This window comes from Acomys russatus, chromosome 17 (genome assembly GCF_903995435.1).
Source record: "Acomys russatus chromosome 17, mAcoRus1.1, whole genome shotgun sequence".
In the NCBI taxonomy this organism is placed as follows: Eukaryota; Metazoa; Chordata; class Mammalia; order Rodentia; family Muridae; genus Acomys; species Acomys russatus.
In genome coordinates, this window is record NC_067153.1 from 53,572,008 (window position 1) to 53,599,055 (window position 27,048).

The 27,048-nt window shown below is 41.4% G+C and overlaps 1 protein-coding gene across 1 annotated transcript in view; it reads right to left on the reverse strand.

Annotated features, from left to right (window-relative positions):
- The window catches only part of Slc2a13 (solute carrier family 2 member 13), a 280,523-nt gene that overhangs the window by 213,128 nt on the left and 40,347 nt on the right, over positions 1-27,048 (reverse strand). Inside the window, exon 2 of the mRNA XM_051160231.1 lies at positions 8,322-8,481. Within this exon, the coding sequence (XP_051016188.1) occupies positions 8,322-8,481 (160 nt within the window). The remainder of the gene's footprint in view (positions 1-8,321; positions 8,482-27,048) is intronic.

The window sequence follows — 27,048 nt, forward strand, 5'->3', positions numbered from 1 at the left end:
ATTCTGCAGGGACCGGGGATGGGGGGGGGGGGGGGGTGGGGCGAATGGGAGCACATTGATGAGTTTTAAGACTCTTCAAAATGTCCTTAGCGTCTTGGTAAGATGTCTTTTCATACACCAACCTTGACATTGAGAGGGTCACAGCCATGACCTGTCCACCAGAAAATGAAGGATGGAGCAGACCCTCCAGGGGGGCACAATGTTTTCATATAGCCAGCCAAAGGGAACAACTTCTTCTCACTCAGGGTAAGCTTGCTTCTCAAAGCCTCTGAGAATCTTAAATCCTTCAACTGCTGGGCCCCTGGATGGCCCACAGTGGCTCAGCTGGTTAGATATGCTACAGCCACTTTGATATGATAGGCCAGTCACAGAGCATTGCTTCAAAGGCATCACACTACTGCCCCCTAAGCAACTTCAGAATCTTCTAACAGGAGAGCACTTAAGGCACAGAGTAACGGAACAGTAGCCACCTGCTTTCACAAACAAGGTTGTAGGCGAATTAGCATGTTACACGACCCAAATGCATGGTCCCAAATACACAAAAATCTAATTGAATGTGCATACTCAGCTGGTTCACAAGGTCGCTTTACAATATCAGGAAGAGCTAACAAAGGATGCCGCACACGGGCCAAGCACTGTTTAAAAGACACCAAGATATAAGACACCTACCACCTTCACGACAACCCAGGATGTGGATAGCATTATCAACCTCATTTCACAGGTTAACCAAGAAGACTCAAGGTTAGGAAGGAATGAAAGATACTAATGAAATGCAGCCAGTCTGGTTCCTACACCTATTTACTACAAGCCAACCTATAATAAATATTCATTAATTATATAGTAATTAATTATGTTAAACTCATGAAAAATTGCATTAATTCACCTCAACTTCATGGTTAAGGAATTCTGAATTTCTTCTGTGAAAGCATGGTTCACTCGCTCACATCTATGCACCTAGAACCATACAGCAAAAATAGAAAGAGGAGAGCGACTACAACTCTGAGTTGGACTCAGCACACTGAGGCAGTCTCACCCATGCACCCATCGGGCTGGGTAAGTTGCAAGCCAGTAGGAGCACAAGAGCTGGTAACAAACACTAACACAGTATTCTCTCAGCACCTGCCTTGATTAAACTAGAATCCCCTGAAGATATTATGACCATTGCACAGGAACCATATGACCATCAGTTCAAAGAATCTTTGAGGTGGGCTCTCACTCTATAGCCTAAGCAGGTCTCAAATCTTGCTTTAGCCTTCAGAATCATTCCTCTTTAAATTATATAGGAAACAATGTAAATAACAAAGAGCATGTTTTGTTAATCACTGGGACCAAAGAATGCTACAAAGAGTTGTTGCTCGAACGGCACCTTCATGTCCTCAAGGTCAGTGGGGTAATGGACCAAGTGGCTGTGACATTTGAGTGCTTTTATGTCTCCAAGTGAGCTGTGATCCTTCTCCTTACTAGAAGGAAGTTGTTCAAGCACTATGAAATATTTGCATACAAATCCATTAAATATATGTTACAATGAAGTTGCTTTAGCCATGATGTTTTTCTGTTATAGCTTGACTTATAGTTAAAACTGCCTAGAACTATGAAATTCTACTGCAGTCATTCTTTTCACATTATTGGAAGGGTGGGGAGATAAGACATGAAATGGAGAGGAGAAATAGATTGTGAATGCAGAATGTAGCTCTGTGTGGCCCAGAGGCCACTGTGCCCATGGTAGAAGGGTCCAGACTATATCTGAAGTTGACAGTAGAACTGGGAGTTGTCTGCAGAGTAGACATTGCATTGCAGGAACAGAAGATAAAAGTGTGATAAAGGTTATTCAGGGAAAGCAGTGTGTGGCAGGCTTGATTCCCTTCCAGAAGACTCTGAGAGGCCACTGTTATGAAGAATCTGAGAAGGTCGAGTCTAAATTGCAGTGGAGTCCTGGGCAATTAGAGATACTAGAAACAAGAGCTGTTCACAGAGGAAAGCTGCAGGCTAAGGACAGACAGCCCAAGCCCCAGAGGTGAGGCTACTGGAGACAACAGGAGCCCAGGAGGTCCATCACTTGCCCCAGATACCAACAAGATGCCACACAGCTACGAACTCATGCTGCAGAGTTAGGTCTAATCCTTCCCAACTCCTCCCTTTTGGAATGGAATGCTTTACTCTGTATCACTGTGTGTGGAGCATATGTAACTTTTTTTCATTTTTTAAAATTAACATATTTTTTAATTTTTACATAGACATTTATTAATATAAATGTATATATTTATACATATATTATACATATGTAAAATAAGCTACATAGAGCAAGAAGAACCATGAAACAGTCTGTTTAGGATAAGTCAGTTAGATGAGTTAATTGTTAATTTGTAACTTTTTTAAATGAGGGGCACAAAGCCGGGTTTTCTAGAATCTCAAACCATAATACTTTGAAACAATATTGGGACTCTAAGACATACATGGGCTTCTAGAGTTGGACTGAACGTACTGCACATTTTATGACAGACATGGGCCTAACAGACGTGGACAGAATGCTATGGTTTGAATACAGAAACTCTCACAAGTCCATGTGTTTGAACTCTTAGTCCCCAGCTGGCGGTGCTGATTGACCAATCAGGAGAAGGGACACATCCTAGGCACCTTGTGAGACTGAGCTGGTGGAAGCAGATGACTTGCCTAGCCGCAGAATTTAGTCTAAGTCTCTCTGTGTTTCTCACAGGCAATTGCAGCAAGCTCCTACTGCTCCAGCTGTAGCTCCAGTTGTCAGGGTTCCCTAACTTGGAACTGTGTGCTCAAACACTCTCTAAAAGGCCCCGACATTAAATCATTACTGTTTCTCTTCTTCTCTCTCTTTTTTTTTTTATCTATAAAACACAGACATTTAGTAGATTTTTTAAAATTTAAGTAATTTATTCAGATTACATCTCAATTGTTATCTCCTCACTTGTATCTTCCCATTCCCCCCTCCCTCCCTCCCTCTTCCACCCTATTCCCCTCCCCTAGGCCTGTGACAGAAGGGTGCCTCCTCCCCCACCATATGATCACAGCCTATCAGGTCTCATCCTGGTAGCCTGCTTACCCTTCCTCTGAGTGCCACCATGCCTTCCCACCAAGGAGAAGAAGACCATCGAGGCTGGCAGATCTGGACCCAGGGGAGTCAGCTCAAACTACTGTACCAACCAAGGACAATGCGTGCAGTAAACCTAGAACTCCTAATCAGATCTAGCCAATAGACAGCTCATTCTGCACAGTTGTTTGGAGAGTAGGGACTGACTCTGACATGAACTCTGGCACCCTCTATTTATTGTTTATTTTCATAGCCACAAACAGTGTTGATATTTTTTGCAATTCTAAGATGATCCGTCATGACAGTCTTTGAAAATGTGCCTTTTGCATAGTCAGGACTTAAGGAAGATTATTTAATAGTATCCAGTATGGTTTATATAAAACTTAAAAACAAGTCATGTAACAAACCTAGATTAGTACTTATAGCTGTCTCACTCCCACTTTGTGTTTATGCCCATTTGCTGCTTATTAACAAGCCAAGTCCACGTTAGACCGCTCAGAAGGGCTCAACTCAGTTACAAGACTGATAGACACAAGGATGTGACCCATGTTCTATTCTCAAAAGCTCCCTGTTTTGTGGACTTCATGGTGCTAAACATAACAACTTCACAAACTACCCTTGAGCTTTCAAATTGGCAAGCCTCCACAGATAAAAGTAAACACACTTTCCCTTTCATTGAAAATTGAAAATAAAGAGAACCCGCTATCAGAACCAGTAAGTCCTTTGAAACCCACTGAATGAAGATTTACATTAGATTAGCATGTCATGCCAATATTTCCTATGTTCTGAGTCAATATTCCGCGGTTTAGCCGACAAGTCTTTTGAATGTATATGAAGGACCAAGAAGTAAGAGCTATCACCAAGCATAACAAATAAATCTAATCAGAGATGGTGCAAGCCTGCATAAATCTGAAAATAAACCTTCCAGCTATGGTTGCCAACGGAAAACAGGGTAACTGCAGGCCTCTCAAGCCACACCTAGGAATCCTGATCCTGTAGGTAGTCCTGCATTTAGAGCCAGTGGCTCCGCGTCCCTGTGGTTATGGGCTTTCTACTCACATGCTCCCGCAGTAACTGTACAAACGATCTGTGAACTAAAAGCGCTCTGTCATAAATCACTGGGAAAATATCTGCACAGCATCACTGTCAAACAGCTACACTGATTTTTGTTTACCTGGGACACTGTTAACACTACAGCAAGTTACTTGATGGTGTGTTTTTACATTTCAATCAGTGCCTCCGAGCTCCATTTTAACAGTGTGTAATCAAGGTAAGAAGATTGGGGTAGGGAAATGACTTAGTGGTTAGGTATGCTTCCTGCACTTCCAGAGGGCCTGAGTTTAGTCCCCCCACACACATATCAGGAGGTTCACCCTCACTGGCCTCATACATGCAGACATGCAGACATGCACATACGCACGTAGTTAAAGATAAACAGGGAAATGTTAAGACCCATAAAACTGCCAAACTGAGATTTTGGTGTATTAGTTGAACACTCCCTTGTCACCAAAGGCCACGTGGAAGATCACCACTGATGACTGTCATGTGCAACACTCCTTTTTAAAAATAATTTTTAATTAATTAATTTATTTAGATTACAACTCAATTGTTATCCCATCACTTGTATCCTCCCATTCCTCCCTCCCTCCCACTTTTACCCTATTCCCCTCCCCTAGGTCTCTGATTGAGGGGGATCTCTTCCCCCGCTTTATAGTGCAACAATCTTATTAGTTAATCATGAGACATAGGGTCCCAGAGGGGTGCATAAAGAAAACAGTTTGATGTGTTGCACTTTGAATATTTCAATTTGATTTCCACTGATTTATGATCAGCTTATATGCAATGCCTGTGCTGCCTCAAGAAAGATTCTGGGCAAACTTTTAAAGCAAAAGCCACCAAATAAACACATGCAACAAGTTATTGATGCTGTGTGCTTGATTTATAGAGGAAAAACCCTGAAATTAATTTTATATCAGTATTTAGAGGCTTGGAAAATGTTATTTAAAATCCTGTGGGCACAATAGTAAAAGAAACAGGTATTCTGACAGAAACAGACTTACACTGTTTAAGTCTATGAGGCATTCATACATGTTAGGGTTTTTTTTAATATAATTTAAGTATCTATTAGTAGAAACAGTTATTTAACATTGTTATGCAGATTGAGGAAACGAGAGAAAAATTATTTTGAAATTTACCTGTGATTTGAAATTTGCTTGCAGTTGGATAGTGTCTTTTAGATATTAAGAGAGATTAAGGACCATACCCTTTCTGTAAGAGTGTCCTTTATAAGCAGGCCATATGTTGTTTCTGTAGCATTTTTCCCCTCAAAATAACACTTTGAAAACATAAAGACCACTGAATGGCAAAGCACATGAAGAGCTATACCAAATTCATAGGATAGTTTCTATAACAACTTTCTCTCTCTACATGTGTGTATCTGACTCTGTAACTCTGTCTCTGTCTCTCTGGCGGGGGTGGGAGGTCAGGGTGGGGAATGAGGGCAGAGAGAGGGGGAGGAGGGGGAGGGAGAGAGAGAACAAGAATGATTGATTGATTTCTCCTGCTATCTGAGAGTCATCCCATGCGAAGTTTTAAACAAGAGATTATAGGGATGTCATAATGATAAATAAATGCCCCTTCATAGCTCCTACGCACAAGAAATTTTGAGCAAAATAAGGTTATTTAATTGCCTGATGACAGGGACTTTTAAGAAAGACAGTTGTCAGAAGACTTATTTTAGCAGGGGCTGTTTTCATGGTAAAGCCGGGCACTGTGTCACACAGCTGTAATTTCAGAGCTTCAGAGGCAGAAGCAGGAGGATGAAGTAAATTCAAAGCCTACCTTAGCTACATAGTAAACTCAAGGACAGCCAGAGCTACAAGAGAGCCTGTCTTAAAATATATATATATATATATATATATATATATATATATATATATAAGTTCAGTGGCCAGTGTAGAAATAGAATAGTGGGCGGGAGCCAATATGAGGCTCATGGTAATTTTTCTAGTACTGGACATCAAACCCACTACAGAGGCACAAGGCACTCTGTGAGTTAACAGGAAATGCACGCACTATGTAACCAACGACCAGCCCAGACAGGAACACTATACAATCAACAAAGCCACACCTCCTAATCCTTCCCCAGAAGTTCCACCAACTAAAGTCCAAGCATCCAAACATAAAAAAGCCTATGGGGCCATTCTTATTCGAAACACCACAAATCTATTAAGTACTTAGAACATCTTGCTTCAATTTCCAAGTCTTTGGGACTTTCTTGACTATTTTATACCTATTCATTTACAATTTAATAATGCGATGATAACATTCTTAAAATGTAATATAATTTATTTATTAAAAAACTTATAAACAGCCAGGCCCGTAACAACTACTGTATTTTTCCCTCTCTGGGGTTTTGCTCTATCACCCTGTGCCCCATCCTCAGCAGCAAGCAAATACGAACCTCAGAATGTTCTTTTTCCTTTAGCTTCTCTACCTACAGGGTCACTCAACCTTTATTCACGCATCAGAACAGTAGATAACTATGAAACTCCTTAATGAAACACCTGCTGTTTACCGATACAGGGTTTGGTGTTAATACCATGCTATGTATACAATATTTTAGTATCTACAATGATCTCACTTTTTTTTTTTTTTTTGCTCCCACATATTTAGGAAGAAATTAAGCCCAGCTCTGTAGGTACTGAATGAACACTAGAAGATTGATTTTGATATGGGGCTGGGATTTTTATCACCCACCATTAAGGGGACTAAGGCTTGCCCCAGCAATTCCACCTTTACTGAAGTACACTGCACTCATAAACTTTGTACTTTAAGTTAGTCCTTGCTGTAACCACTATGAAAAATGTTAAATGCTTAGCCTTCCAGTAGAAATGTGGCTTAAATACTATATATTATATATTTCAACATATATCTACATTAGTAACAATTAAAAATTTACCAAAATGTAATAGATGTATTAGATCTTTTTATAGCTGTGTAGGTGCACCTAAGCAATGACTTGCCCTAAGTTTAAAATAAAAATTGAAAATACCAGATTAAACCGGTAATATCAACAAGCTTCCTCTTTCATCTAAAGAGTGGAGAAGAAAGGGGAAGCTTCCACTTCAGTTTCCCAGCAGTATTAGTCTGTAGAGACTGACTCACTCAGGAGAAAGTTGCATAACTGCACGAAGAACCAGAGAACACGGCCTGGACAGACCTAGGCCCCCTGCGCATGGTGTAATACTTGCACAGCTGGGTCTGCACGTGGGACTCCTAACACAGGGGCTCCATGTGGGACTCCTCATGCAGGGGCTGTCTCTGACTACACTGCCTGACGCTGGATCCCTTTCCCCTGATTGAGTTGCCTTGTCTAACCACAATGTAAGAAGATCCGCCTAGTCTTATTGCAAGTTGATATAAAAACACCAGTTGATCTCCATGGGAGACCTCCTCTTTTCTGAGAAGGAGGCTGAGAGGGAGGGGCAAGAAGGAGAGGAGGGAGGGGAAGCTGAGATTGGGGTGTATAAAGTAAATAAATAACTAATTTAAAAAAATTCCTGTGCCCTCATCGTTGAACTTTAACACAAAGTTGTATTTACAAACATGACACATGTACTTAATTTTAATGTTTATCTTCTCATTTATTTTTATTCAAATTATTTTCAAGAATTTTGTTTGGTTTTTGTTTGTTTGTTTGTTTGTTTGTTTTGGTTTTCGAGACAGGGTTTTTCCGTGTAGCCCTGGATATCCTGGAACTCACTCCGTAGACCAGGCTGGTGTAGAACTTAAAGATTTCTCTGCCTCTGCCTTCTCAGTGCTGGGATTACAGTTGTGTGCCACCACCATTGAGAAATTTTATATTTCACATAGACACTTTTTATGTATTAAATTTGTATTTTTAAATACTGTTTCTTTCAGATGAGAATATAGCTTCCTACACCCAGAAAAGAGAGCTTTATTTTCAGTTTATAAACAGCTATCCAGTCACTCCTGTAACTCAGAAACTCCCCACATATCTATTACATTATTTTATGTTCAAATGATTATACACAGTATAAGAAATATTTTTTTAAAATGCTTTAAAAAACCCAATAGTCTCCAAATATCAATCCTCAATAGGCTTCTAGTCTATCATCAAAAATAAATTATGTATTTTAGCTACTTATAAATTAACGGCAATGATTTAAAATATCTGTTTTCCCAATGCCTCAAAGTTACAGTTTACTTGTATTCAAGATAAGAACCATTTACAAACCTCCATCCATCCTTCTGCAGATAACTGAAGGCTCCATCGACAACACTTGCAAAAAACTGTCCCCCTGTGATGAAGAGGGTGTTAATGGTGACCAATCGACCTCTCAGGTTGGGTGGAGAGACCTCTGCGATGTACACGGGAACGGTCATGGAAGCAATGCCTGCAATGAAGATCAAATGAAACAACCTGAGATGTCTGTCTGGTCCCTATTGTCCCTACACCACCTATGTCAGATTAAAACACATGCCCACACACGTGTGCACGCACACACACACACACACACACACACACACACACACACACACACACTGATATGGGGCTTTCAGTCTACTTTGAACACAGATTACTACATACTCAAGATTTTGTTTGTGAATGATATGGAGCTATTGCACACAAGTAAAGAAGTATGTGAGGTTATAAACTCTGAATACTGTTTTTTATTATATAATCATTTAAATAAGTTTATTTTTATTTTATTTGGCGAGGGCTTATGTAACTGGTCATGAACACTGTAGATAACTAAGAATGGCCATATGATCCTCTTCCTCTACCTCCCAATGCTCTACTCACACTGTCATTTAAAAGCCCGTGTACAGAAGCAGCACAACAGCCCTACAATGGCACTAAAGGAATAAGTGTGCTTTATAATTTTACAGATTAATGATACAAAATTATGCTCTAGAAAGAATGATGTAGTTGCTAAATTATTTTAGTGTCTACAGAACTGTAATCACACAACAGTGAGAACAGAACATTACTTAATAATTTATCGCAACAATTTGAACTCATTATTTAGAAGGTATCTTATTAAATCGTGCCATACATATTTCAGAGACATCTTACAATGACAGAACGTTTTGGAATCTATAGTTCTGGAAAACAGAATAATTTAGACTGAAAAGAAAAGTACAATGGGTCTGGGGGTAGTCAATAAAGGGCTTATATGCTTATTTATAGAATTTTAAGCTTTATGTATAGAGATATTATAAATCAATCCCGACGTAGAAATACACAGAAACTGCACAGAACTGGTTTTAAAGGGCAGGTTTGTACTGAAGACAGCACCTAGACACCTGACACCATGCTTCCAGTGCAGGGCCCCTGGGTTTCAGGTGTAAGCTACCACATTCTACTTTCAGTGACATGTGTCTGCACTCAGTGACAGCAGTACCTGAACTTCTCAACAAACACCCTGTTTTCAGTGGTGGTAGCGATTCAGCCTGGGGGCTCACACAAGCTGGACAGTATCTCTAAGCTACACACTCATTGCATCACCAGCTTCTGTTTATATCACTACCGTGGATCGCACAGTTCTCTCTCTTATAAGTACGGCATCCTAACTGATTGTGCCCTGGACGTCGTAATTCTCTGTCATTTTCTTCCTTCTCTTGATACGGGCCTCCTTCCACCCAGCCATTAGAACTTCACTAAACAACCTGTCAATGCCCTAGTAGTCTAAAAGCTTAGCCATTGTGCTTTTCATTAAATTTTAATTAGCCTTACCATCTTTGAGTTAGATAACTACATTAAAAGAAAAAAAAAAAAAAAAAAAAAAAAAAAAAAAAAAGAACATGGGAAATGCACTGTATTAAGGCAAACATATAAGCAGTTAAGCTTTGCAGGTATTTCTTACTCTCATAGTGCCTGTCAGCATATGGAGAAAGGCCTATGAGTTGATAAGCTTGACAGCAGCAGAGAAAGGAATCTTAAACTAAATTGCCATTATCTTAGTGCAGTGTTAGTATGGCATAGACCACCCTAAAATGCCTCCCGTGGAACTTGGAAATAAACATTTTCAACAAATGTTAACAATTTCACAAATAAATGCTAATTTACGATTTGGACATATTTTTCCCTACACTGTTCTAGGAATAAACAACCAATGCGTTTCTCTCTTAGCCAGAGACTGGCCTTCAGCCAGCTAACTCACTGAGCATGGGAAATCAGAACCTCACACATAAGCAACGCATGCTTGTCTCCAAACCACAGATTTTACACGAGAAGAAATGTAGACCCATCTTCAGCCCTTTACAAAGTTGATGGTTTAAGATGAGTGCCAGAGGGTTGAAGGTAACAGATGATGGCCAAGAAAAAAAGACTGGAGATCTAGAAAATCTCTAGAACCATTGTGAAGTAGAGCTGCCAAAATCTGTCCTGTGAGTGTCAATGCTGATTTAGTATTGCTGTAAAAACTGTGGTTATGTTCATTAGGTATTCTTTCCATCCTAATTAGAGCCCTAATCCTCACCACATCTCTACTGAGAGCATGTAATTACCCTACCTCACAGAGGACATTATCCCAGGGCATGTAGTAAGTCAAAGGGCCTACCAGATGCCAGAACCCAGCTTTAATGTCACACACTAAGCTGGCTCATCACCACAGATGACAGTAGGCTCAGGAACCATCCCTTTCAATATCCACCATGTCAGTTACAAGCTGGGTAAGTCTGCATGAGTTATTTAACCTTTCCAGATTTCCAATGGCCCATCTATGGAATAGGAAAATTAAAAGTCATTCAAAGAGATCGAGAAACATCAGAGAATTAATGAAGGAAAGAACTTAAATACAGATGTTACTCAACCCTAGTCACTATCACTTTTGTTATTATCTCTAGATAGAAATTATCTCAATTTTTGGATTCAGTTCAACCTGCACTATGTGCCAATATTGTGAGCAAAACTAAACAAAACTTAGCCCATGCATATGAGTAAAGCCAAACATGCACCCCACTTACAAACACATGTAGTCAAATAAGTAATTTGAACATGACATGGTAGGGTGGTTCTAAGACCATTCCCTGGGTTCCAGTTTGTGATGCTAACTAACTGCTGTGGCATGCTGATGATGAAGTGGAAACCTAAAAAGGCTGAACGGACAATTCTTCACACTTGAGCATAAGAATGGGAGGATACAAGGGATGGGATAACCACTGAGATGTAATATGAATAAATTAATAAAATAAAATTTAAAAAAAGAATAAACAGCATGAAATAGCATGGAGTTTTAATTAATAAATTATTAAGTATGTGGAGAAGGAAAACGCAGAGTATGGAAAACCACACACTTCAATCAAGACATGCCTACGGCATTTGGACCTGAGGTTGCCACGGGAGATACAGCTTAGAGGCTGTAGCAATGGGGAAATCGCCAGTCTGAGGAGTCAAAAATCTCAAGAGAGAGTTTCTATTACAGCTGAGATCCACTGTGTGAGGAAGATCCCGAAGCACAACCAATTGCAGCCTGCCTCAGAAAGGAGACAGTTCAGAGTGATATAGCTAGCAACCAATGCAAAGGTCAGGGACCATTTCTTTGAGTGTCTCTCAGCCATTTGCTATTCCTTTGTTGAGAAGTCTCTGTTTAGTTCTGCATCCCATTTTTTATTTGGATTATTTAGTTTGGTGGTGTTTAATTCCTTGAGTTCTTTATATATTTTGGATATTAGCCCTCAGTCAGATGTAGGGTTGGTGAAGAACTATTCCCAGACTGTAGTGGAGATAAAGATGTTTTTGTTTTGATCCCAAATGTGGAATATGTAATGGATGTAAGCATGTTGTTGTTGTGGTCCCAAGTGTGGGATGTGGAACAGACTTGTGAGAGATCGGGTGATGTTTATCCTATAGAAGATGAACCACCTCATGTGGGGGCTCGGCTTTTGCCAGATGAAACACATCGTAGTACAGACTCTGACAGAAGATGAGCCCAAAACAGGAGGCGGGGATTTTTCCATCTTGGTATTATTTGGCTGTTCATCGTTTCACTTTGAGATGCTCCTACAGAGACTGCTCCAGAGAATGCTTTGGGACTCTAGGTTCCAGCTGCTGTTCTAGGTTCCAGCAGTAACTTTGGTTGAATTTCTGGTCTGCTGAAATCCTGCCAACTATGCCAGGGGAATCACTCCCAGGAATTGAGCACAAAAGAGGTCTGCTTCTCTTGTTCCCATTAGCCTCTTTTCTCTCCTATCTAAGATAGGTGGGTTGGAAGGGAGGTGTAAGCATTAAAGAACCTCAAATACAGTAGGTTTGGAAAAGGCTGAATCCTACAGTATGCTGCCATTTTGTTCTGTTGGCAGTGTCTTTTGCCTTACAGAAGCTTTTCAGTTTCATGAGATCCTATTTATTAATTTTTGATTTTAGATCCTGAGCTGTTGTTGTTAATCCTACAAATCCATGAGCATGGGAGATCTTTCTATCTTCTGATATCTTCAATTTCTTTCTTCAACAGCCATAGCTATCAGGGAAATGCAAGTCAAAGTGACTTTGAAATTCCATCTTACACCTATCAGAATGGCTAAGATAAAAAATTCAAGTGATAGCACATGCTAGCGAGGATGTGGAGAAAAAGGGGACACTCCTCCATTCCTGGTGGGAGTGCAAACTTGTATAACCACTTTGGAAATCAATCTGGTGCTTTCTCAGAAAGTTGGGAATAGTTCTACCTCAAGACCCAGCTATATCACTCCTGGGCATATACCTGAAAGGTGTTCCACCATACAGCAAGGACATTTGCTCAACTATGTTCATAGCAGCTTTATTTATAATAGCCAGAATTTGGAAACAACTTCAATGTCCCTCAACTGAAGAATGGATAAAGAAACTGTGGTACATTTACACAATGGAATACTACTCAGCTATTCAAAACAAAGATATCTTGAAATTTGCAGGCAAATGGATGGAACTAGAAATGATCATCCTGAGTGAGGTTCCTCAAACCCAGAAAGACACACAGGGTATATAATTATTTATAAGCATATATTAGCCACATAATACTAAACATACTACAAAACACACAGATCTATAGAAGTTAAATAATAAGGACCCTAGGGAGGATGCTTAATTCTCATTCAGAAGGGGAAATAGAACAGACACCAGAAGCAGCTGAAGAGAAGGAACAGGAAGGGAGCCTACCACAGAGGTCTTCTGAAAGAGTCCACCCAGCAGGGGATTGAAGCAGAAGCTAAGACTCACAGCCAAACTTCAGGGTGGAGTGCAGGGGAGTCTTATGGAAGAGTTTGGCCATAGAAGGACCTGGAGGAGACAGGAGCTCCATAAGGAGACCAATGGAGCCAACAAATCCAGGCAGAGGAGGGGAGGATGCTGAAGAGACTGATGCCCAAACCAAGAACCATGGTAGGCATAGACCTACACCCCCTGCTCAGATGTAGTAGACAGGCAGCACAGTCTCCTTCGGGATCCCATTATACGGGGAGTAGAGACTACTTCTGACATGGACTCTGGTGGCCACTCATTGATCCCTTCTGCCCTGCAGGGCAGCCTTGCCAAGCCACAGAGGAAGAGGATACGGGCAGCCCAGATGAGACTTGATAGGCTGAGGTCAGATGTTAGGGGAGGAGGGCTCCCCTTTTCTGAGGACTAGGGGAGGGGAGAGGGGAAGAGGGAGGGAGGGTGGGAGGGTGGGATCTGGAGGCGACAAGGGAAGGGGCTACATTAGGGATGTGAAGTGAACAAATTAAAAAAAATATAAATCATTAAAAAAAATATTCTAGAACAGGCTTCTCAGGGGGAGAAAAAATGGTTAGCGACTGATTCAAGGGGTTGGTACTTAGAAGTCTTTCAGCAGCAGGAAAGGCATCATCAGATTCTCATCTGGGCGGGTCTATATAGCTGGAGATATCTATCCTCAATGCCTGACTCTTCTGCTTCTGTTGCCACAGCACTGTGATCACAACGCCACCACACCCAGCTTGGGTGGCACTGAGGACGGACCCTGGAACCTCATGCATGCTGCTAGGCGACTTCAGTACCAGCTGAGCTACACCCTGGCCCGAGATTTACGTTTTCAAAGGATAACTCTGACTGGAATAGAGAAAACTGACTGCAAGAGAACAGTTAAGTGTGCTGGCAGCAGAGGACACAGAGAGGAAGAGAGATATGTGAGTATGTATTTAGGACCCTAGCTACCACTACCATGAGAAAGAGGTAAGGATGGTGGTCAAATGCCTTAATTAAGCAACTAATGCTACGCTGAGTACTCTGAGTTAAAACAGTGACTACTTAGCGATGCACACTTTTAATTCCAGCCCCTGAGAGGCAGAGCCAGGACAATCTCTGTGAGTTTGAGGCCAGCCTGGACTACAGAGGTAGTTTCAGGAAAGCCAAGGCTACAAAAAGAAACCCTGTCTAAAAAAAAAAAAAAAAACCAGAGGAAGGAGGAGGAAAAGGAAGAAGGAGGAGAGGGTAGGGGAAGGGAGAGGAGGAGCATTAGCAGCAACAGTAGTCATCGTCGCCATCATTGTCGTAGTAGTAGTTGTTGCTTAAGTGTAAGATAAATCCTGGTCGACTCAGAACTAGCCTTTGAAATACACAGTAGGTAAAAAGCAGTGCCCCCTTAATATGCTGGGGATATATACGTTAGCTACATGAAGTCTTCCTAGAATTCCTCTTGTCCTGCTCAATTCAGAGTCTGCTAAAACTGCTAGCCTTTTTTTTTTTTTTTTTCTGGTGAGAGGGAAGGGATAGAACTTGGCCTTGTCCATTTAGTTTTCATGTTATTGCCATTGTAGAAAAAAAAAAAAAATAAAGTCAGGGCAGAAAAACATACCAAGGCAAAGTAAATATGATTTGCGAAGAGTTCAGCTGAAAAAAAAAAAAAGAGACAGAAGACAGTTTTAGGTAGGACACGGGATGCATCTGGTTAAAAATGACAGGGACTCCCTCAGCTTTGAGGATGGATGTTGGGGTGACAGGTCTTAAGAACTACTACTAAGTAACAACCTACATGCCGCTCCATTCAAGGCTGGGACCAATTTTCTATTATGTCAGATGCCTTCTGGTTGCTGGTCAACATTTCTTTAAATACATCTCCAAGCTGAGACTAAAGCACGAAAAGCTTGGAAGGCACACAAATACTCAGGGTTTAAAAGGTGACTGTGTGAACACCACACCTAATTGTGATGACAGCAGTGGGTCAACACCACTCAGAAAGCACATCTGAGAGGAATGCTGAGAGCCGCATGTGGAAAAAAGGTCTGTGTTGAGGGAACAGTTGGGTGGTAAGTGACAGGGTGAACAATGAGTGGGCACATGGCTTTCCTTGAGTACCACAAGCCAGTCCTAAAAGCCATCCCATCGACAGCTATACAAGTAATGAAAAGCAAAGAAACTGAGGGGCAGAGGCTGACCCACAGTTTTGTTTTGTTTTGTTTCAGTAAATAATCCATATAGATGTTAATACCGAAGTGGTTTCGGAGGGTCATCTCCTCAACTTTTGTTAAATGCTATTCAAGGACCAAGGGACACACCTCTGTTTAGATCGGGTTCCTCAGGAATTATCTCAAAAAACATTTTATCTTGGAAGAAGGCCTTCTGTCTTCCCTCCCCCTACTCCTGGCTGTGTGACTTCCTGCCACCAGGTATCGTGTTAAAGACATTAGGTCGGTCTGTAAGAAAAACAAGAGCTGAATACAATGAACTGTGATACTGCGCACCAGACAAATTAAAGTCCATGCAGCTGCTGTATGAAAGTGGAGAAGGAATCTGATGCTCGCTTTTCTCTCTGTGTTCAAATCTGCATCCATCACGCACAAGCCCCGCTAATCAACAACCTGCTATTAATGAGAATAACTCATGCAGGCAGCTGATTTATGGGTTCCCAAACATGAAGTTCAGTTTTGAAAAGCCCCGGACATTAAGCTACTATTAAGTCATCCTAACCCTCCTTTCCACTCTTCAGAAATCAATAAAATCTGCCCATACCCCCATATCTATTCTAATGAAGGACTGCTAAGTAAACCCAGCAAATGTGATGGTCTGTCTTAAATCATTATTAAGTGTTTGTGGCTATCGATTTAAATAAACCTCAAGAGCATTCAAACAAACAAGCAAGAACCTTATTATTCACTCATCAGTTGCAAAGACAATGTTTGGAGGCTCATATTTTCACCCTGGTAAAACCCAAGTATTCCCAAAATTAAGAGTTAGATGTTTCAAGTATGTATATGAACGATGCATAAATTTTAGAAGCATTCCATGAACAGTTTTATTTTTCTCTCCATTCTAATCATTAACTACATAGAGTCAATGTCTAATAAAAAAAATCAAGTTTTGTGTTATACTGTGTGTGTTTATGTACTGTGTGCCTGTGTACATGCTCATATGTGTTATACTGTGTGTGTTTATGTACTGTGTGCCTGTGTACATGCTCATATGTGTGCTCAGGTTCAGGTGTGTGCATGTGAGAAAGCCGGAGGCCAATGTCCAGTTTCAGTGTCTTCCTTTATACCTCTTCACAGTTTTGTTTGTTTTGTTGAGACAAAGACTCATTCATACTTAACCTAAAGCTCACTGATTTTCCTAGACTGACTGGTAGGTGAGTCTCTGGAACGATCCTGCCTCTGCCTCCCCAGCACTAGGATTACAGGGATGCAGCCCACCCACAGCATTTGACATGGGTGCTACCGATCCAAACTCAGGTCTCCTCCAGGCTTACATAGCACGTTACTACCCAAACCATCTTCCCAGATGCCCTCCATTTTAATTTTAACGGTTCAAATTAAATTTAGGAGGTCAACAGGAGGAATTAATGGTACAAATATTAATGACTTTCTAGCGTGAACACAACTATAGAAACCCACGTTGATGTTACCTACTGACGTGAAAAGTTTAAATTCTCAAGAGGAAAAAAAAATGGGGTCACATCAAGGAAACTTGTCACCATGCTTGACTTGAGAGGCACTGCCAGGAAACTGCACCTGGGACACCGCTGTGCAAGAGCATCCGCGGGTGCAAGCTGACTCACCTTCTACTTGCAGGGTACGCAGAAGCGGCCTCCCAGAAACTGCTGGAAGCCCTTTAAAAAGGCCTGAGTCAGAAACATAGGCAATTTCATAACCAAATAGCATTAGAAAACCCTGCGGTGATGGATAAATACCCATGAATCACAGTAGTATCCCAGCATGAGGAGCAGAGAGCAACTAATTAGCTTCTGAGAAGTGCATGAGCCACCTTCTGATAATAATGCTTCTGGAACAAAGATTATGGCGGCCTAAGTTCAGTTTCAAAACCAGCGCTTCCTCATCTCTAAAGAAGGAGCCTTAATGAAAAGACATAGGAATCCAAGGGAAGAGGACGCCTAGCGCAGCTGTGCTCAGCTCCCTGTTACGTTTCTATTCTTCTAAGTAGCTAATGGTCCACTGTTGCCAGGATGCTAGCATGCCTTAGAATTCAGCTCTTGCTTTTTCCTAACAAGATTCCAGACACTCACAAAAGATGTCAGGTAACTTCCAAGGGTGATAGGACCTACGTACAACCCAAATTGCCAGTAACAGAGTCAGGTTGTGAGAAAAGCCTGCCCTTGTGGATAACTACAACATTAACATTCGAGAGTCTCAAATAGCCCCTAGCAAAGCATCAGATACTTATTGTCAGCATTTCAGCTGGGTACCAACCTCTCTCATTTATTTACTCTTTTTAAGTATCGTGTGTGTGTGTGTGTGTGTGTGTGTGTGTGTGTGTGTGTGTGTGTGTGTATGTTTGTGTGTGTGTTTTGTTGTGCATCTCCCACAGGATGCATGTGGTGGTCACGGGATAACATGTGGGAGCCAATGCTCTTTTCCACCATGTGAGCCCCAGAAAATTGAATTCTTCTTTCCAGATATGTCTAGGTTTGTGTTAAGCTGACCAAAACTAACAAGCCCAGATCTTCCTGAGGTACATGTGTACCTCAAGGATGTGACAGCTGGGCTGACCACCCACAGGCCACAACCCTTCCTAAAATTCCCTGCAGCAAGACTCTTGGCTGGAACCATTTCTTGGAAATAGTTCTTCAATGCAGGGGCTCTGCTTGCTTGCTTTCTCTTAACTGTCACCTGAAATTAAAAAATCCTTTCTGAAACTCACCTTACAGTTGTCCCTGAAATTCATTTTTCAAGTTCACTAGAGAAATGAATGAGAAGCTACTGCCTTGGCATGTTTTTGGTAACCACTGACTTTTTCAGCACCCTAGCCCCCCAGGTTACAGCTCACTTTAACTAAGAAAGCCATCATTAATTCACAGACCCCACGTTTTCCCCAGATTGATGTAGAAAAGATGAAAAGTTGGCAGGTCAGTGAACATGCCGTGCATAGCTTAACAATGTTCACAGTCTCTACTTCTATGGGAGTCGCTTTTTTCCTGGCTGTGACCAAACACCTAACGAGAAACAATTTAAGGGGAAGCTTTGTTTGGGGCTCACTGTTTGCAGATATACAGAACAGAGTGTAGGGAGAGATGGATGCTGGTGGGCCACTGGCTTTTCATTCCCCCTTTGTGTCCAGTCCTGGATCCCAGCCTACGGGATGGTATTTCTCACAGTCAGGACTGCTCGCCCCTCCTCAACTGAACCTCTTAGCAAACACTCAAATGTGGCTGAGATAATTCCAAATCAGTCAAGTTGGCGATAAAGAACCATCACAGCTTCTATATCCAAAAGGTAAATAATGCTAGAAATACTGAAATCTTTAAATGGTTTCCTTTATTCAGGTATTTGCCAACTTTTAGTGTAATCTTATATTTTATGAGAGACTCAACATGAAGGATTTCCTTATATATCTGTTTAGCAAAAAACATGAAAGGAAGGTTGTTATAGCTTCCTGATGCCAATCTTTTACTGCTCAAAGACTTTATCTATTAGCTCACAACTGACTTCCCACCACCAAGAGGAGAATTCGAGGCTCTAGCACCTTTGTGGTGCTGAGAGTGCTGTTCCCTTGCAGGAGTCCCTGGCAGTCCCTGCTTCACAGCTTCCCCTGGTGTCTGCCTATCCAAGTTCACTTAGCATCCCTCTCCTTTCACTAAGCTTTGCAAACTGTAAAGAGGAGCCCTATCCAAATGGTTAAGACGTTAGCTCTCAAATCTTTACATATATTCATAGGGAAAAGAACAGCTGCAAGGCCTTGTAACACTTCCTGGTCATCCTTATTTTCATGTATCATCTAGCACACAGCTTGTAGTGAACTTCTGTGAGATCTAATATACAGGAAAGCATCATAGCATCACGTCTATAAAGTACTGCAAACCCTGGGAGGTCAGGCTCCATTGTGATAAGTGAGAGAGAGAGAGAGAGAGAGAGAGAGAGAGAGAGAGAGAGAGAGAGAGAGAGAGAGAGGAAGGAGAAGAAGAAGAGAAAAGAGAGAAGAGAGGAGGGGGAAGAGAGAGGGCAAGAAGAAGAGGAAGAAGAGGGAAAAGGAATAAGGAGGAGGAGGAAGAAGAAGGAAGGAGAGGAGGAGGAGCAGGAAGAAGTGGATGAAGAAAAAGTAGAATTAATTAGATGCTGAGGAAGCCAGTGAGCACACCTGCTTTTTGCCCTGTTGCTCCTCTGCCTCCTCCTCCTCAACACCTGTGTGATCCAGAGCCACCTCAAAGTGGACCTGTGAAATAAATAACTCTGGCACCTTATCAAGACTGCTAGCCGCTGACTAATCCTCATTGCTTCCTGCCATTTGCCAAATCCCAAAGACTGGCTTTTCAAGCGATGAGCTCCTGAACTACCCTGGCAACACTGAGGGAAAATAGCTGAGAATCTAGGTTTCTTAAGCCAAGAGGAGGGAAAATTTTTATTTTAAAAACAGGGTAAAATGCCTAAAATAGAATGCTAAAAGCTCCTATCTGATAGATAATGATCTCAACAGGACAATAGAAGGCAGAGACGCAGGAAGGAATAAAGAGCACAGAAGGTGTACGAAAATTCTAATATCCGTAAACTGCATTAATGTTAAAGAATCATTCCCATGAGGAAATCCTCAACTCTAGATGCCTTCATTCCATTAGTTCCATGAACCACTGAATAAGTAATCCAATACTAATACAATTTTAGTAAAAGGCTAGATATCCCAATTAATGTTGAGGGCTCTCATAACTGCTGGTTTTGATGTCACCTCGTCACAAATTAGAATCAACTGAGTAGGGAGCCTCACGTGGGAAACCAATCCCAATTACCTAAACTAAAGAGAAAAGATCCATCCCAAGACTGGGTGGCACCTTCAGCTAGCACCCAGATAAACAGGACACAACAGGATGGCTATGTGCCATTTGCTCACTAACCTCTCTTGCTGCCCAGATGGTTTACCCATCACTGTTACTGCTGGTTCACCCATAGGTATCAGAACCAGGATTTTCAACATTCCGAAGTTGACTAAGGACCAGCGGCTCTCAGCATCCTGCAAGGTTTGAGGCGGCAGATTGGGACTGTGGATACACTCATCCCCAAAGACTGAGCAAGGTCCAGTTTCTAAGTGTCTTGTGGGACCATTCTGACTGCTGAGATGCCCAGGCTCACAGACTGAACATTCTCAGCTCCTAAAATGTGAGTTAACTGTTGATACTCCTCTAATAAAAGGTGGTTCAACAAATTCAATAAGCATATGTGTGTACTGTGGTGGTTAATCTTTTTTATCAAATTGGCACAAGCTAGGGTTATCTGGGAAGAAGTAACCTCAATGGAGAAAATGCCTCTAAAAGATTGGGCTGTAGGCAAGTCTATGAAGCATTTTATTGATTAATATGGGAGGGCCCATGGCATTAAGGGCAGGGCCACTCCTGGGCACTGTAAGAAGGCAGCCTGAGCAAGCCTGGAAATAAGCAAGTAAGCAGATTTCCTCCGTGATGTCTGTTTCAGTTCTTGCCTCGACTTCCCTCAGTGTAGGACTGTGACATGCAGGTGTAAGACAAAATAAACCCTTTCCTCCCCAGGTTGCTTTTGGTCAGGGAGTTTTATCACAACAATACAAATCAAACAAAGATGTCTGTCTGTCTGTCTTTCTCTGTCTCTCTCTGTCTTTCTGTCTGTCTCTGTCTCTATCTCTCTATCTCTCTGTCTCTGTCTGTCTGTCTCCCCCGCACCGTTTGTCTCTCTCTGTCTTTCTGTCTGTCTCGGTCTCTATCTCTCTATCTCTCTGTCTCGTCTGTCTGTCTGTCTCCCCCGCACCGTCTCGCTCTGCCTCTCTCTCTCTATGTCTCGTTCCTATGAAGAACCCTGACTCATACAACTAGATCAGCCTTTATATGAACTTCTGGGAGACAATAACCCTCTGAAACTTCTGCCCACGTCTTTCCATAGGCATTATGCAGCCTCTCTCCCATGGTGTGAACAATATTGGTAGAAGAAACAGCCTGCTAAGACAAAGCCAAGGACCTCCTTTCAGAACAAAAAGCGTTGTAAACACACCCTTCATGAATCAGACACTATCTCTCTCCTGCTTATAAAAGGGTTAGTTATTGTCCTTTAAACGTTTGTTTTCACTGCTGTGTTCTGTTTTGTTTCGTTTTTTTAAATGGTCCAGGCTTAGTGGTATACCTGGAAGCAGAGGCAGGAGGAACACATCAAATTCAAGGACAGCATAGTCTATACAGTAAGTTCCATCCCACCCAGGATGGCATAATGAGATGTTGTCTCAAAAAAAAAAAAAAAAAAAAAAAAAAAAAGGATTATTTGAGCTCTTCCACTACAATTCAAACTATAGTAGTGGATATATTATTTCTACGGAAGTTGGGGCTCAGGAAACAGGTACAAAATCCTTTGACTTCTACTACTACCCATGAAGCTATAGCAGGTTGATATTGTGGCTTCTACAGAGAAATCTCAGACCCTTTAAAGTTCTTGGCAAGTTCACCCTGAATAGGCCAACATAAGACTCTTAATATTTTAAAAATTTTAGATTTTAAAAATCTAAAACATATGGCCAAACAAATCTAGACATGTACCACCATATAAAAACACAATTTGAAAATAGAAAAGTTTGGTTTAGTACCTCAATAGAAAAATATTTACCTAGAATGCACAATGCCCTAGCATTGATTCCCCAAAACTGCATATATGTGAATATATACATATATATCAAAGCCTATTAATACAAGTTTGTTGTCCCAATACAACAGCTTTACTTACTTCAAGTGGTTTGAATGTGAAATACTCCCCAAAGGTACTGAAACGATGTGGAACTTTTAGGAAATATAGCCTCCAGGGAGGAAGTGTATCACCAGAGGTGAGCCTGGATGTGTATAGCCCTACTCTATCTCCTGATCACTCTCAGGACCTGACTATGGATGGAACATGAACAGCTGACCTCCTGCACCTGCCACGATACCTTTTCTACCTAACGCCATAGCTTCCCCGCCATAATGGTATGGTAAACCAAAGTAGCCCCTCCCCCGCCGTTGCTCCTTCTCAGGTATTTTGCCATAGCAACAGGAATGTAACTAAAACATTATTAAGAGCTGAAAGAAATATGTTTAAATAAATAGATATGCAATGTGCTAGATAAAATTTATGATCCATTCTTGATTTTTATCTCCACTTAAAATTTTAAAAGGCTATTTGATTAAAAAAAATACATAACAAATGTCATATTTAGCATAAGCTGATTAAAGTATGCTATGAGTTGCAAGAATAAATCAAGCATAAATGCTATTCTACTACTCAATGGGAAAAGTTCCAGCTAGTGCACCAATACAAAAAAACAGTTCTGTAATTTTAAAGGAAAAAAAAAAACATTTATAGATGATACAATTGCAAATTCTGTAAAGTTAAAACCTACTACAAACATACCATTATTCTTTTTTTTTTTTTGTCTCCTCCCCACCTTAAGAATATTGATGCATTCCTTACAACTAAGAACCAAGTGGCCTCTCTCATGATGTCACTTGGTTTGGTTGACTTTATTTGATTGTGAAATAAGATCTCCCAGAAGAGACCAGCCTCATCTATAACTCTTGGTGGCTCTCAGGTCTCAGACATCCAAGGGCTAGGATCACACCTATGTGACACTGTGCCCTTATTTTATTTTGTTTAAATGTTTGTTTGTTTTTGAAACAGGCTCTGCATTTTTCACAGCCCTGAATTGTCAGTCCTCCTCCATAGTACTGGGAGCATAAGCAGGCAACACACCACACCTGGCAATAATATTGTAATTAGAGTTTAGCACTGTTGCTGCATTTTCAAAAATAAGAAAGGAACAAGGCTTGCATGGTAAAGTGTGCCTGTAACCCACTACTCAGGAAGCTGAGGAAAAAAGATTGATTAATTTGAGGACAAATTCAAAGAGCCTGGGAATAATACGTGCTGGGGAGGGCTGGTAAGAGGGCTCTCATTTTCTGGGAGGAAGAGCGAGGGAGGGTGGGACTGGGAGGAAAGCAGGGAGGGAGCTATGATCCGGATGTAAAGTAAAAATTTAAAAATAGCAAAAATGTATTTTTCAGAAAAAAAAGAAAAAGCTAAAACAGTTGTAGTATATTATTAAATGTCTAGCTACTAGCAGGACACTTAAAAAGAATTTTAAAATGTATTATACTATTAACGAAACAGGTGCTTAGAAATTGCCCTTGCTAAACCATTAACCTTTCACTTGGACCTACAAGATAAATGAGAGCTTTGACATCTCTACCATGATCTTTAACTGTCTCCTGCACTTGGGCTGGTGGCATGGTGATAAATCACCATCTTTAACCTTTCCTATGGAGTCACCTTGAATTCCAGGAAGAATACATCTCAAGGACAGAGCTCTCTGTAGACTGAGGATTTCAAACTACGGACAACAGGAATACGGACTTTAGACCACTGAAGAACAAGAACTGAAAACCACGGCCAAGAAGACCACATCTTACTAAGTATACCATTGCTTCCTTTCCTGATTCATCCGCTTACTCTTGACACATATGTCAGTACCCAAATGAACATGGGGGGTATTTTGTTCCTCTTACCAATGGGTGTGGCCCCACTGAATAAATCTCTTCTGCCTTCCCCATCACTCGTCTCTAACTGGCACATCAAGATTGAATGTCCAAGTCACTTCAGGGGTGGGGTATCCTCATAGACCACATCAAGCAGCAGTGCGTAGGAGGTCTCAAAGCACTGCGGTGGGTCATTTGGTGATGTCCCTGGTGAAGGCACACTGGTACATCACATGGCCTGTGCCATGTCTGGTTGGGGGAGAGCGTACTAGGGCCTGGCTTATTGTTGGTTCTGCACATTGTGCGGGCACCACACATAAACAGCCAGTGTAACAGTATAGTCCCTTTCTGGAACAACCCTAAAAGACACCAATGAAGGGAAATCATTACAGGGGCCAGAACTCCAGGCTGTACACATGGCTGTACATTTTACTTGGAAGGAGAAATGGCCAGATGTGCTATTGTTTACTGATTTTTGGGCTCAAGCCCATGGATTGGCAGGCTGTTCGGGGCCTGGGAAACAGAATGATTGGAAAACTGTTGAGGAAGACATGAGTGGAAAATATGGGAGTAAATCCTTTTAAGTGAGAGATGGATTTGAAGATACTTGCATCCCATGTAAATATTCATCAAACGGTGACTTGAGCAGAAGAGGAATTCAAATAGATAGGATGGCCTGTCCTGTGTATAGTCACTCTCTTTCCCTGGCTAATCTTGTCATTGCCCAATGGGCTCATGAACCAAGTGGCTATGATGGCAGAGAGACATGTTACGCATGGGTTCAACACCATGGACTTCCACTCGCCAAGGCTGCCCTAGCTACAGATGCTTCCAAAGCAGGAACGGACACTGAGCCTCCATGTTACGCCAGTCTCTGGGGTGACCATCCAGCAATCTTGTGGTAGGCTTGCCACATTACATTTTCTTTTTGGAAAGGGCAATGTTTTGCCCTTACCAGAATAGGCACTTATTCTAGTTATGGATTTGCCTTCCCTGAGTATAATGATGCAGCTGCCAAAACTATCATCTGAGAACTTACAGAATGTCTTATCTACTCTAATAGTGTTCCATACTGCACTGCTTCTGAACAAAGCACTCACTTCATAGCTAGAGGAGTGCCAGAGTGGACTCACACTCACTGAATCCTCTAGTCTTACCATGTTTTCTACCATCCTGAAGCTTCTGACTTGATAAAACAGTGGGATTGCTTTTTGAAGGTACGGTGACAGCACCAATTAGGTGGGAGTACCCTAGGGAGCACCAATTAGGTAGGAGTACCCTAGGAAGCTGGGGCAGCGTTCTCCAGATAGCAGAATGTACTCTGAATCAGTGTATAATATTTTGTATTGTTTCTCCCTTAGCCAGTAGTCATGGGTGAGGAATCAAGGGGCAGAAGTGGAAAGGGTTCCATTCACCATCATCGCTAGTGACACACCAGGAAAATTTTTCCTTCTTGTCCTCAGTTCTGCTGGCCCAGAAGTTTTGGTTGCAGATGGAGGAGTACTCCTGTTGGAGATACAACAGACGTGCTGTTGAAATGAAGACTCAGACTTCCTTCACGCCACTTTGGGCTTCTGATGCTCTTAGGTCAACAGGCTAAGAAATGAATAACAGTTTTTAAGGGGGTGGTGATTGATCCAGAACCAGTGGAAAACAGGGGCTGCTTCTCCACAATGGAGGTAGGAAAGATTCTGCCTGGAGTGCAGGAAAGTTTTTTAGAGGGTCTTTTAATTAAAATCAATAGGAAACTACGACAACCCAACCCACACAGGAAGACAAGGGCACAGGTCTTTCAGAAGTGAAGGTATGAATTACTCCTAGTAGGAAAGAAGAGGAGGAGGAAGAAGAGGAGGAAGATGAAGGGGAGAGGAAGAAGAGGAGGAGGAGGAGGAGGAAGGACATTATGAAGTGCTTGTTGAGGGTGGAGAAATTTAGGATGGGTGGTAGAGGAAAGTAGTTACAAATAGCTGGTAAAGTCACCTGACCAGTTGTAGAAACAAAGGTTAAAATTGATGTTTCTGTCATATTTTGAAATAATGTTTGTGCATATAGACACAGACATTAAGCAGATATTTGTGTTTTCTTTCTTCCATATCTTTGACATGTATAGTAATGTCAATTGAGATAATATCAGTGGTTATCATATTTAAGTTATGAGACACTAAAACAATGTTCCCTCCGGAGAAATTTCCACCTATTCTAAAATATATAATGCATTTGCAGTTATAAGTGGGAGAGTTGTATCATGCTAGGCATAATTATGACCTGGCTAAGTAAATAATATATTCACAATTGTACATTGATAGTTATAATACATTAGGCATAATTATGACCTGGCTGATCTGGCTATTGTTTTCATTTGGAAATTAATCATAACATAAGATGTCAGTATTCTATGTCCAGTTGATACTGACAGGGGTGATCTTGTGACAGCCAAGTTCACCAAGCTGAACTTGGTTGTCCACTTGACTACATCTGGAATCAATTAAAGCCCAAGTAGCAGGGGACAGCTGTGAAGGGTTCTCTTGATTGGGCCATTTGAGGTGTGAAGACCTTCCCTACATACAGATCATTTGGGATCAGAAGCCCCACTCTAAATCTGGGCCACACTGGTGGCAGCCTACATGAGAGGAAAGGAAAGAAGCAGCTTCTGCTTTTGCCTACTTGCTCTCATTCTCAACAGCAGGTTCATCAATTCCATTGCTGAGGCACCTTTCACTGGTAGAAGCCAATTCTTCAGGATTCCAGCATAGACTAAGAATCAGCGAAAACGTCCAGCCTCTGGACTAAACTACCAGATTCTTGGACTTTTTGTTAGAAAACAGCCATTGCTGAACTACCAGACCGCAGCCTGTAAGCCACTCTATAAATCCCCTTTGAAATTTGTGCGGCTAATTCAATTTTTATTTTTTAAAGAAACATCTATACTATTTTGAAGATTCTTTTTTAAACCTATATTCCACATAAATCATATATGGGTTCATGTTTCTTTATACCCACCGTAGACTAGCATCTCCTTGTCATTCTGATGGTCTCTCTTCTAACCAGAATGTGAGAACTTGCAGT